The sequence below is a fragment of the Lissotriton helveticus genome, chromosome 3_1, assembly GCF_964261635.1.
Source record: "Lissotriton helveticus chromosome 3_1, aLisHel1.1, whole genome shotgun sequence".
Classification (NCBI taxonomy): domain Eukaryota; kingdom Metazoa; phylum Chordata; class Amphibia; order Caudata; family Salamandridae; genus Lissotriton; species Lissotriton helveticus.
The window spans coordinates 494,981,728-494,995,257 of record NC_136061.1 but is presented as its reverse complement, the minus strand read 5'-3'; the positions used below and the strand labels follow the sequence as shown (position 1 = coordinate 494,995,257).

At 43.0% G+C, this 13,530-nt stretch overlaps 1 protein-coding gene across 6 annotated transcripts in view; it reads left to right on the top strand.

The window, feature by feature from the left end:
• Positions 1 to 13,530, top strand: part of PMS1 (PMS1 homolog 1, mismatch repair system component) — an 851,578-nt gene that overhangs the window by 278,819 nt on the left and 559,229 nt on the right. For 4 of the 6 annotated variants that reach the window (XR_013608658.1, XM_078680384.1, XM_078680379.1 and 1 more), the window contains one exon: positions 4,792 to 4,908. The exons of the other annotated variants lie outside the window; for them this stretch is intronic. Coding sequence is in view for 3 of the 4 variants with exons in the window: in XM_078680384.1 (XP_078536510.1) it covers positions 4,792 to 4,908 (117 nt within the window). In the remaining variant the exon portion in view is untranslated. The remainder of the gene's footprint in view (positions 1 to 4,791; positions 4,909 to 13,530) is intronic. 6 annotated transcript variants of the gene reach the window in all.

Sequence of the window (13,530 nt, the reverse complement as noted above, 5' to 3'; positions counted from 1 at the left end):
CGGCTGAAGCCACGCATGTCCGGCCTGCAGTGAGGGTAACTCAATAAAGTAAATAGTGCTTACAGACTAAATAACAGGTCCAGTGTAACAACTGAAGTAAAAGGGCCAGTTGCCATTGGAGGGTATAAATGAAGACATGGCCGTACTAAAGAGGGACTAACCAGCTTAATAACAAATCAGAATGCAGCATTTAAGAAAGACAATGACGCAAGTCAAGGAAAAATATGGGAAGAGAGTCGGCGCCGCTTCTCTCCCATACTCTACGATAGCAGGCTCGACCTACAAAAGAAAAGAGGACAAATATTTTTTCTTAGAAGGCCTACGTTCTTAAAAAGGATATAAGAGTTGACCACTGGCAATTGAATTCATGTGCAGTGCCTCTGCTAGTGGCAATTTATCATTGCATTTCACAAGATTTTTTAAGTAATTGCCACCATGCCATGAAAGTTGGAACTCTATAGCCTGTTTTCTTGCGCTAAGTAAGCAAGCTATTGTCATTGCGTAAAAGGTCATCTCTTTTGTGTAAATGCCTGGCAGTATAGCTTTTGAATAAGGAGATTACGTATTCATTTTTATTTAAAAAAGATGGAGATCCAAAATGAATGGCATATCACAAGCATATGAACACTGTCAGCTTGTGAACGTGAAGAGTGGAGGCGTTTTTTAATAGAGTTTTACCATTTTGATGGTTAATGTGGGGTAATGCAGAATGCGTGCAACGTTCTATATCTCTGTGACCTTAGTTGAGTAGTTGTAATGACTCTATAGATTCTCTGGACTATTGAAAGAATTTAAACTGGCTTTATGCGTTCTTGTCGCCATTGAGACCGCTTATTAGCCCAAAGAGTTGTATCACCAGTTTTAATTTGAGTACATTTATATGGAGTTTAAAAATAAAGGTTAAAGTTGTACGATACCTTGATGATACCACTTTACAAACATTTTATCATGAAACAGATTTGGTAATTCATAGTTAGTTTTTAATGCAGTAAGGTAGTGAAAATTGGGAATTTTGCGAAATGTCTTGATCTCCCCCAGATCTTGCCTAAAGTGAGAAATTTCTTAAGTTTAGCTTTTTTTAAAACATTTTTGATTGCCAAATTTTATAGATAAGCTTTGTATGCATTCATTCAACAAACACTCTGTCCAGTAGCCCTTGGTAGTGACAATAGAGTTTAGAAATCGTATATGTTTATAAATACAGGCACAGTAATACAACCTCCAATCAGGAGCATCCCAGCTTCCTTAAAGGATTGTAGGCTTGAGAAATGTTAAACTTCATTGGGGAATTTTGCCATGCGATATGAATTGAGAGATTTGAGCAGGGTTCTCCAAAGTAAGTGCTAGAGGGCCTGATCCATGTCAGATTTTGAGCATATCCCAATTTAAATAAATGTAGTTATCTTACAAATTTGGCTTGGATCCAACTCTCCATGACTGCTACTATTAATACAGACATTGACAACAGAGAATGTATTCAGACTCGGTATCCGTACAATGAAAGCCTGATGAATATTCATACCTTTGTATACTTCCCATGAAAACTCTCAGAAATAGCAAATCAAAATCTTTCTGGCTTCTAATTAAATACTGAATAATGGTTCTTGCAAAATTTCATATCAGTCTATTAATGCAATTGCTGGGTTAGTGTGCAAAGTAATGTCACTTTCGGGGACAAACCCATGTTGAAATTTGAATGTTCGTGATAAGGTTCAATCTGTTTGCTCAAATGTTTGCAAAAAGTCTGAAGTCGATGTTCAGCAGTGATATAAATCAGTAAAATGTACAGTCTCTAGGGCCCTTATCTTTTTTTAAAGAAAAACTGTAAATCTAACTTTTGACCATGAAGAAGAAGCCTGGTTGTTTTTTTTCTTATTTCCAGCAATAGCTTTTAAATTGTGGAGTTATTTATTTAAGCAATAGTTTCTATACCTCTGCAAAGTTATTGGCAGTGCCTGGTCCTTTGCCTGGAGGTAACTAAGAAACCCGAGGTCTGATTTTCTCAGGAGTAAAGTTAGCGGTAAAAATTCTATTATCATGCTCTCTAACTTGAGTGATCCCTGAATTGTTGAGATCTTCTTGATCTGTTTTCCAGGTCTTCACATTAATTTGTAAGAGCTTTAACCTGAGAGTTTGTATTCTTTTGAAGATAGCCCATTGTGCTTTTAATTTCTGTCATCTTCTTTACAGTTTCTGTGTTTGTTTCAATAAAGATTATTAATTGTGCCTCTTTAGAGCTGAGATTTAAAATGTAGCCATTTGTGTGCTCCTCCTGATGGAAACATTGATAAGGTAGAAGTTGGGATTGCTGGTTGGGCACTGTAGTCCCCTGAATCCTCGGTGCCAGAGGTTAATGGTGTTTAAACCTGTTATGCTGGATAGAAGATTACACAAGATACTTCAGTATGGGAGTGATCAGTCTGTTAAAGATGCAACCTTGGTGCTTCTATTAGCATTGCCCCTCATAGTATAATGACATGCTGTTCTCAAGATATAGGATGCCTAATAGTTGTTTACCAGTCCCCTGTTGAGTTTTGCTAGATCTTGTAGCGAAAGTGTGAAGTGACCGTTTTTCCTTAGCTTTTCCTAAGATAACCTGAGAATATTTGAAGCTTGAGGTCTCTTCTTGAGGTTGAGTTGCTTTAAGAGACAATTTGGCCGGAGGATCTCTTCTAGAGAGTATCTTAGGTCTGGCACTGTACTGACATGTGAAAGCACTCATGCAATTTAGTCCAGTTTGCAATCAAAGTTTGGCAGATTAAGGCAATAGACACTGAATACTATTCTAAACCTTGTAATATCTGTAAAGACCTTCTAGCTCATTTAATGTCATGCAGCATTTTGTCTCATTTAACATCAAAGTTAAATATAGAAAGTAAAAATTGGTCACACAAGGGGAGGGGGCTGCCCTTAAGGAAAATCCTAGTTTAGCATGCTCTGCAGAGTCGCTGTTCCATAAATGATTTTTGGTCGCAGCAGTCATCATTTTTTGCATGTATGTAGTGTGTTGAAATTGGGTAACATTAGGGTGCAGTTTAAGATCATTCTTGAATAGAATGGCTACATTGACCTTGGGGACATGAAACAGCCTTGAGAAAGGCATGTTTTTATGAAAGTGTTTCGCTGTGGTATTGAGATAGTATATTTGTAGTTTCTTTGGAAAATGTTCAGAGCCAGGAATAGAATAGAATGTCTTTAGTTCTCGCTTACAGTGTTAGCTGTCTGTTGACAACAGATCTGTTGTATCCAAGACAAACTATAGTGGGTTTCGAAGCCACCCCTTGCCCATGACTCAGTGACTTTCTTGCCTATCTAAATTCCATGCACCTAATTCATGTTGCATTCCTTCCCATTTTTTTGTGTCACACTCAAGGAACATTTCCGTCTCAATGTGTATTGATTGAATGAGTTGCATACTTCCACTGCTGACATCAACACCCTGTTTTGCAATGAATGAGGCACTATTTTCACTCTCTCTTTCTCAACAATTAGTAAATTAACATACCCACCGTGCTCTGTCTGACATGACACCTTCCACCAGTGCAGAAGCAGGCAGCCATCTTTGAATGTTATTTTAACCATTCCAAAATGGCCACCCAAGTCTGTGTGCGCTTGATGGACCCCACATACTGTTGCCATTTTGTCATGCTTTTTCTTATATTTTATGAAAAGCAATTCCAAGATGGTCACCATACATGTGCATGCACACCCTCCATCTCAGGGGAAATACATTGGGAAAGCCATTAGGTCTGCACCCCTATATCAGTCTAGAACTCATTGTTGTGCCATTTTTATTTATGAAAAGTAGGCCGACTATTAGCTTTTATAACACACATATGAGTGCAAGCTTTCCCGATGACGAAGTGTACAGTGTCACGGATAACGCATTATTAAATGGAACCATGATGGTGAGAAATCTTTGCTGCCAATATTCCTGTGCAGTTGATGCTGTGAACTGATTCACTTTTGGAGACACGTTCATGATGCCTCTGCTTGTACATCCAGCCGAACTGCAGTCAAAGGCCATTCATATTACCTTAAACAATGTGCATTGAGATGGACTGGGATAGCCAGCTAAACAAGCCCAAAGAAACGCGCAGAAAATATCTTGGAGCAGCCTCATGTCACAGGCATGCTCCAGATTGGATTTCAGGGTTATCGAGAGGTTGGTCCTACAAATAATCCAATTTACAACCGCAGCAATTTCTGCGTGTTTTGTTACTCAGCTTTCCCAGCTGCCCATGTTAGCAGCCCCTGTCTGCTGAGCCCCAGCAGTTCGCTGCCATTTGAGGTGTTCCAGGCAAGAGTCTACGGAAATGAGTGCACGTGATGCACGGTTCTGCAACGTGTGGTATTCAGCAGGAAAGGTCCGGTAATGATGGTACAGCACCGGTTCGGCATTTTACACATCCACGGAAGGCGAGGTGCCCTCCGGTTTGTTTTAGGTAAATAAGCATGCATGTACTAGGGCTGTCAAGCGCAAGGCGATGCTGGCATTGACAAGCTTGCATTTCCGACCAGGCCTGTAAGAATCCGAAAAAGAAACGCACCCGCGTGCTCACGTCCTCCGCGAAAGTAAAAGGAGAACGTAATATAAAACAAACATTTGTTAACCGAGTTCTAAGGTTATTTGCTGGTGGTCATGAAAGCCAAGAGGTCAGATGGAGTTTCTTCAAAAGAATGTACTCGTGGTTTCATATATGTTTAGAAGCACGCAATGTTACAGATGACTGTCGCTCATCAGGTCTAAATTTAACGTTAAGAGGTTGACTCTGTGCCATCTCGTTGCAGGCTGTTGTTTGGCAGAAGACCAGAGTGTCGGATCACAAATCTGCCTTCATGTCAGTCCTGGGAACTGCCGTTATGAGCAGTATGGTACCTTTTCAGCACAGCTCCGAGGATCCCGAGGTTGGTGAAATTCAGAAAAACAGACGGCTCTTAATGTGATTGTGCTCAAGTTCCAATGTCACTGTACTATCCTTCCATCATACAGTCATTGTAAAACTCAAATATGAAAACATGCCATCGTCAGAAAACAGATCTTTTGGAGTGAGCGAAGGGGGTGTATTTGTTTTGCCACGTTCACCAGTGTGGGCTTCCATATGTCACATCACTGACTAAGAGGTATCCACTGTGGAGACAACATCTTTACCTAATATTTAATTGTATCCTGAACTTTTTGTCACAATTATATTTTTTTGAAGTGCTAGTGTAGCCAACTAAACCAGAGGCAGCCTACGCCCCCACTGGCAGCCAGTCCCATAGCCTTTAGTTTTGCAGGCGTGGGGTTGCATGGCCACGTGGCCTGGCAAGCCAGGCCCTATGTTCAAATCCCCGCAGGCAGCAACCCAGAGTCAGCCAACCCCACTCCACGCATGGCCTTTGGTCGTGTGTGGGGTTGGGTGCAGCACCTGGATTGCAGCCAGGCCCTGTGTCCAACTCTCTACAGGCAGCCAACCCCATACTGCGCACAGCCTTCGGCCGTGTGCAGCGGGGACTTCGCCACACTCTGTGGCCAACCGCACCGTGCAGCCCTGCACAATGAGGGATTGGCCTCAAGGCCTGGCCTGTGGCCAGACCGTGTGGCCTAGTCACCCGAAGGCAACCAACCCCTTCAGGCCACCAACCCCATGCCATTCACAGACTTTGGTGACGCAGCACAGGGTTGGTCTTTGAGTCCAGTGAACCCCATCTCCCAGGGACCTTGTTAGGCTTGGAGAAGGGGGACCACGTGCCCCCTCCTATCAAGTAATAGCTGCACCACCAATCTTCTGGCCCTGGCCTATCCGGACGGAGGATGGGAGCAAATTATAAAAAAGAAAAATGTTTTTGGCCCCGACCCTACTCCCTATGTCTTTTTTTTCTGTTTGCGTTTTTTAGGACTTGGGACAGATTCCTTAAAGAACTTCCTGGTTGATGTGGTGGTAGGCAATCAGATCTCAGCAGGAGATCTGCTTGAACCAAGGAGGCTCTGTGTCCCTAGTTAAACAACGTTATTGAGCATTAGTCGCTTAAAACTACTGAATGAATTCACAACAATTCTGGACCAGGATCTAGCTTTCTGCCTAAAAATCCGTTCAGTGGTTTGAGTGGTAGCGGTGTCTAAAGTTCCTATAAAAATTAATGGTAAAATAAGATTTTCGTTGGAGATTTGTCAAATGGTGCCAAAGTAATTAGCAACACAAAAAATGCATTTTGTATGGAAACATGATCATAACTATAACTACCCAGTGAAATACCATCTCCCTGGTAGGGTGGAGCACGAAAACCGGAGTAGCTGGTCAGTAAATCTAATGTTTTATGCATCCCAAATAATACGATTATTCAGGATTGGGTGCAGAGCACCAAGTGTGATTTATTCAGCAACGGATCAGTAAGCCCACTAGAGGCCAGGGATTGCTTTTTGTAGGGTGGGAGCTGACCCCTTGCAGTAGGCTAGTGCTCCCCCTCACTAAGCAATACAAGGTTTTCTGACACTCCCCCTCTGGGAGGCAGCAGTGGGTCTTTACCTCCAATCTGCCACACCGGGTAGAGGGCAGAAAGTCCACTATACACCAGGGGTTACTTTTTTTGAGGGGGGGGGGGGCAGTCCCAATGGGCTAGTTCCCCCTCTCACCCCCACCCCCTCTTTTGGTCAAAAACTGTTTCTGCCCCTTGTGGAGTACATAGGAGGGCTTTACCTCCAATGTGCCCCTCAGGGCAGCTGGAATCCCACTAGTTGCCAGGGATTTTTCTATTTTTTAAGTTGGAGTGTATTGTGTTTTTTAGTGGCAGCGTTAAGCATGGCTATGGGCTATTGCCCCGTACCTCCCAGGCAGTGCAAGTCTTTTTAAAGCCCACTAGACATCAGAGTGACATTTTATAATTATATAAAGGGTGCAGTTTTCCACAACTCAATATATACCCACTCTTTCTGCCCCCCCCCCGTGGACAGATGGGAAGTGTGTACCTCCAATCTGCCCCTCCCAGGTGGGTGGGGGGTTGGCTGGAGTAAAGCCACCTATATTTATTCCAGAGTTTTATATAGCACAAACTTGACCCGAAGGCATCAGAGTGATTTACATGAGCACCAGTTGCGATACACAAGGACACATTCATATATATATATATATATATATATATATATATATATATATATTTTTTTTTTATTAGGCACAGGGAGATTAAGTGATTTTCCCTGAATCACAGGATGTTCAGCGTCGTTGCTGACACTAACCCGGTTCCCCAGATTCAAGGTCGATCGCCTTAGCCGTTAGGCCAGATCCTAGGTCCCACAGAAAGTATTGTTCGGCAAAAGGTCATGGGTGGGTACGGTCCTCCCACATATCAAACCTTGCGCCCACCCCAGAAAATGCGACAACTGTTTTTCTGCCCTCTCTTGGGGGTGAATATGGGGGTTTTACCTCCCAATATGCCCACTGGGGAGAAAGCCCACTAGACACCAGAGAAATTATTGTGCTAAAAACAAGGGCAGGCAGCTACCCTAGCAATAGACTAGTGTTCCCTTCCTCAGGCACTAACGTATTTTGACCCCCAAGGTAAACGGTCTTTGTCTTCAATCTGCACCACTAGACCCTAGGGAGTTATTATAGCACCAAAAAGGGGTGGGGACAGACCACTGGTTGAGACCTCACACCCCTAATGACCAAAACGGTCTTTAGTCTTTCTTTGTTTTTTGTACCTTAAATCTCTACCTGGGGGCAGAAAGGCCACTAGACACAAAGGAAAAAAAAATATGCACCACATAAAAAGAAGTTTGGCGGCCCTGCGAGACAACAAGCCCAGCCCAAAAACGCCCAAAATGTCTTTCTGCTTCTTTGGGGGAATTTGAAGGGATTGCCCTGATTCTGCCTCCTGGGTGAATGGGGGGACAGAAGCCCATTAGCAGGGAAGATTGGGGCAGTCCTCTCAGGCATTGGGCCGAGTCCCCATCTTGCTGCAGCTGTCTTTCGAACCCTTCCCCCACCCCATTCTCCGCCCCCTTGGGAAATGAGAGGCCACTAGCACTAGAGAAAATAGGCCCAAATAAGGGATTTTGGGGATGCTCACCCTGACATCGTGCCTTGTCCCCACCCCAGAAAGGATGCGTTAGTCTTTCTGCCCATCTAGGGGTGGTTGGGGGTGTTTACTCACAATCTGCACCCGGTGGACAGAAAGGCTACTAGACATCAGAGACAAATAGTTCCCCAAAAAAGGTCTCCCATTGGCTCTGGTTGGATTTGTTCCCCAGGCAGGCAGAAGGTCCAGCTACACTAGTAGGGTTGCCATTTGTTTTCGAGACAAACGGGGGAACAGTGGGTGGTATTCATTTTGTGGATCCTTGCAGTTTCTGTTAGTTGATGTCACAAGAAAGCAAGGAAAATTCACAATGTTAGACAATGTTGAGGTTTCCAATACTGCAGCTACCCAATTGCCAAACAAAGTCCTTTTCTAGATAGATAATTTTGATGCCTCCACATTACATTTAGGCCCCTTTCCTGTTGCAGGCGATGGACACACCAAGGCAGATGAGATGTCATTTTTATTGGGAGACATGGGGAATCAAGGGTGATTTTGAAATTTGTGGCTTCCCACAGATTGGAGTTAACCTCACAGAATTATAAAGAAAATGTGTTTTAGATTAAGTTTGAGGTGTGCAAGGACTTCTGGGTTAAAAAAAACCTGGTGAGAGCCATGCAAGTCAGCCTACCCTGGATTCCCCAGGGTGTCTAGGTTTCAGAAATGTGCAGGTTTGGTAGGTTTTCCTGGGTGCTGACTAGAGCTCAACAGCCACAGCTGCCGAAATTGTAAAAAAAAAAAAAAAAAGGTTAGTTTTCAGTGGAAAATTTGATGTGTTCTTGTTGCATTTTGGGCTTTTTCCTATTGCGAGCACTAGGCTTCCCCACACCATTGAGTGGTACCATTTTTATTGCGCTACTTGTGGGTACCCTGGTTGGTTATAAATGTGTGGTTTTCCTGCAGATTCCAGAACTCATTCCATATTTCATCACACATCCCCACTCTATTAGTTTAATCTACTTAATTTGCAGAACTGTTGGTCTGCTCTAGCTAGTTTGCATAAATGCTCCTAACCTTACACTTACTCAGCTAGTTTTGGTTGCAACATTAGCCTAAGTTCTGACATACAAGGCCATGCTAATTTATTTTCATACCTTATAGAGCTGTTAGGTCTCCTGTTGGATTTTAGCCTATTGGCATGCCACCTCTGCAATCCGGCCTCCATGTGTGACACTCCGCCCTAATTCTGGCATCCTTTTATACCTTTGTCTCTAACAATTAACAGTGGAAAGAGTGTGGGAATCCCTCCATGTTGCTACTTTGGAACACTGACTGTGCTCTTTTGTATGAGTGAATGACAGTTAAACAAATATAGCTCTTTTTTCTTTTTTCTTTCTCAAATCTGTGCCAGGCAAGGTAGTTTTGCACTACTTGTAGCTCCACTGAGAATGTAAGGTTTCCAGTTTCTTTGATTTGTTAATGCGACTAATATCAAACTGCAGTTCTATATCAAATCAAATATATCTATTCAAAACATGTTTTTTAAAATTACATCCAAACAGTTAGGTAGCCATCCAGGCTACCTAACTAAGCATGAGCAGTTAGTCTTCTCTTGTGGCTTGCAATCAGGTCTGGCTTGTATATACCATATTTGCACCAGGAAAGCCCTGCCATATGTGACATCATAGTCTGTTACTGTGCTTTGCAGTACCTACTTATCACATTCACAAAATCTTCCTAACGCTGTTTTTTTTGGGGGGGTGGGGGGACTCCCTAAATTTCAGGTGGCAGCTTTCAGGACTGAGACCAGTCTTGGGAATGAGTCAGCGTCCATGGGTTGATAATGCACTTGCTCTTTCTCTTCCAGGTTCAGTAGGATATTCTTCCGCTAGACATGTATAGGTCTCCAAAAACTACCACCCTGTCCACCTCCCAGCTTCCTTTCTACTATGGCCCCTTGTAAGGCAACCCACCTGCTACAAATCACTTATCTATGTCAACCCCAGCCACTTAGCTTGGTACAAGATCTTTAGGCATATTATGTTTTGAATGATCGCTCTTGGGTATTTTATTGTCGTGACCACCATTCTCATTGGAATTTGATGCCCTCCTGAACCTCAGGATTCTCTTGCTCTGGCTCCTGTCGTAGGCCAGCAAGATCTGCATTTTTTCTTCCCCTGTGCGAGGTCGGCTGCTGCCTGCCACTCCTCAACAGCCACTGATGCAGCTGCTTTCTTCTCCTTAGCTGCTAGTCTAAATTCCTTAGGAGCAAAGCCTATATTTCTCTCCTCCATAACCAGGCTGCTTCTGCCACTATTTTCATCGAAGTCCTGGGCTGCCCATTTCTCCTTGACCGCTATGGCAGTGTCCTCCTTTTTCTCCTCTGCAGCCAAAGCAGTCTTTTTTTCCTCTATGGCAAGTGATAGAGCGCGCAGGTCAACCGACTAGCAATTTTACCATATGCACACTTTGTGCCCATAAATTTAATTTACCATATTTATTAATCGGGTAACCTACACTCTACTACCAGTAATCCAGAAGACTAACTAATTCCTATACCTGGACTTACCAATCCTTGTCCTTTGGCACCTATAACCACAACGGATCAGGAAGCTATCTGCAAAGATAAGCCGTCTAAAATACCAATTTATAACATTTGCACTCTTTATAATAACCACAGACTCAGGAAGTTTTGAAAACCTTTATCTATTCTTCATCAAGATTTGAAAGCATGAAATTCACAGCGAGCAAACTATCAATGACCAGAATCATGAAGAGCGTATAACCATGCAGAAAATAGATTATGCCAACCATTTAGTACTCTAAAGAGAAGATAAGAACAGGGAACATGCTAGTAAGAATTTTTCAGAAATCAGACTTGGTATTGTGTGTCTAAAGGATGGGAAAAATAAGGAACATGCTAGAATGTCATAGTTGAGTACCCCTAAATAGGTGAATAAGGAAAAGCAACTTGACTAATAATTACGAAAATTTGAAATAACCATGTAGCTATAGGGAAGGTGAGAAAATTTGGAACATGCTAATAATTCAGAGCAAATACTTTAATTCAGCTAAAGGAAGGGTAAAGAAAGGGAACATCTATTTCATGAACGGTATTTCACAATTTTTCTCAAAGGATGGGTAAAAATGGAACATGCTAAAAGAACAATTCAAATGTATGACTTTATTATTTGTCAGAATAAGAAAGGTAAGAGAAAGGAACAATGTGAATTTAAGCCTTTTAGCTGTTTCAAGAGAGGCAAGGAAAGGACGCAAGTGGGTTTCCCTCACAGATTTATATTTACCTAGAACGGTGTTGAGACCAACCCTGGCCACGGGTCAGTTAAGGGCAGGAAAACCCCAAGAAATGCAGTTGCCAGTAGGCCAGCAGGTGCAGAATAGAACCCAGGACAGGAAAGCCAGATTTGGATCAGGACAGGACCACCAAAGTTAAGACCAGCACCCGCAGTTCAGTTGCAACGCCTGCGCTACACCTTCTCTGCAGCTATCAGTCAAAACCCCGATTGTGTTCTCGAATTCCCCAGCAAAGTGCCCTGCCAGCACTTTAAGGTTCCCAAAACCCCGATAGGGTCTGTGAGTCTATCTGACAGAGTGCTCCGCAGCACCTCTGTTCTCGATCAGCTATTGAGTGCGTTGGGTCAGTGACAGGTCAGCTATTCGGACAAGTCGGACGAAATCTTTAGCTAAACCTAGGCTAGTTATACTGTTTTCGGGTCAGTGTACCACCCCACAAATGTTGCAAGTGTTAGAATCCCCAATTTCAATTGGACAAAAGAAAGGACAGGTCATCACACCTCCTAGGATTTGACTTTCTCAAGCCCCTAATTTGAATTTTTCATACCCGCCCATCGAATTTTGGGTTCCCATGACACGTGCTCTTCACATAACAATGGTGAATTTAACTTTGCATACAATGTATTATTGTCGGTACAATTCAGCTTCTTCTACTAGGTGAGAGAGCTTCTTCCCAGGCGCATCTTGGCTGGGACTGCCACTTGGTAAAGTTCCAAAGGTCATTGTTGTGGAGACTCGCAGATCTCGCGCAGACTCAGTTTCAAGCAAAATGGAGTACGGCAGGGGACAGCAGGCCATATTTCGTAATGTACCATGAAATGGAAAAGAAGCAGTTTTAGAATACAGAAAAAAATAAATGCACTGTATACCATGAATCTCTATACTACTCCCATTACTTTATAATAACTATAGCTTTAGTGATTAACGCAGAACGAACAGCGTAGCAAAAGCAGCAATGCAAGCTTCAGGCATGTGAGAACACAAAGCAGCCATCTTAATTCTACTGCGCAAGTGCAAACACGTTCCCTCCAGAACTGCGAGTACGTCACGTCACACGAGTATGACCGACGCATGCGCAGAAGAAATTCCTGCGTAATAGCAGCCATTTTAATCTGCAAGTGTATTACTATTAGTAAACACATAGGCAAGCGTCACTGGGACACCCAAAATGTCAGAATAAAGGGTACATTAATAAGACAAACAGATTGATTAATTAATTAGGGTTATTTGAGGTTCTTGAATACAAGCAAGGCGCATTACGTGCGAATCCTTGCTCCATCACAAGGATGGCCAGTTTAAATTTCAAGGCCCTTTCTACCATCCTGTCCCCCAGCACCAGTTACGATCCTCCAGCTCTGAGGAGGACAAACTGCTAAAGAAGCTACTGCTCACAGTCCTGGACAACTTGTGCCAACCAGGACAAATACTTCAATCCCAATGTTTCCAAAGACAAAAAAGCTGCAGACGTTTGAAGTTAAAAATCCCCAAACAAATGTTTGCTCTCTAAATCTAGTTTGGGATTATTAGCTTTTAAAGGGGACTTCCACTGCAGAGAAAATAACAGTTCACAAAACCACTCAGTCCTGTATCTCTAACAATAGGCAACAATAAACATCCTAGCAGAGTTGGATTAGTATTAAAAATCGGCCGGGCACTCTAAAAAAAACAAAAAGTGGCCCTCATTTGCATATTGCCTCTCCGAAAAACACTGCTTTGACGAAATTTACTAAAAGGTGGGGGTGGAGGGGGAGTGGGGGATGGCGGGGTAGCGGTTAAAAGAAATGCACAGATTCGTTTACACTGGTGAAACACACCCAAAAGTTCAGGCCACTTTTGCTCAGGACCAGAGAGACAGAGAGAGACAGAGAGAGACAGAGAGAGACAGAGATACACCCACATATACATACACACACTCCTTCCCACCCATGGTTGTGGCTCTATTCCAGGCACACGGCCCTCTCTGATGGTGCGGTTTGTGGAGACGGCAGAGCCCAGCCGTTGTTAAATTTTACCAAGTATTCCTTTCAGAAAAATCCACTCGCACTCACGGGTAAACTCGTGTTGCCCATTGGATTTTATTAAGGCAACATTATTTTAATTGACAAACCCAACAGCCCTACACATTTCTGTATGTCCACAGACCTTGATCACGGGTACAAAACACATCAACCAGCCCTCATATTTAACACATTTACCACATCATCACATCCCTTTTTA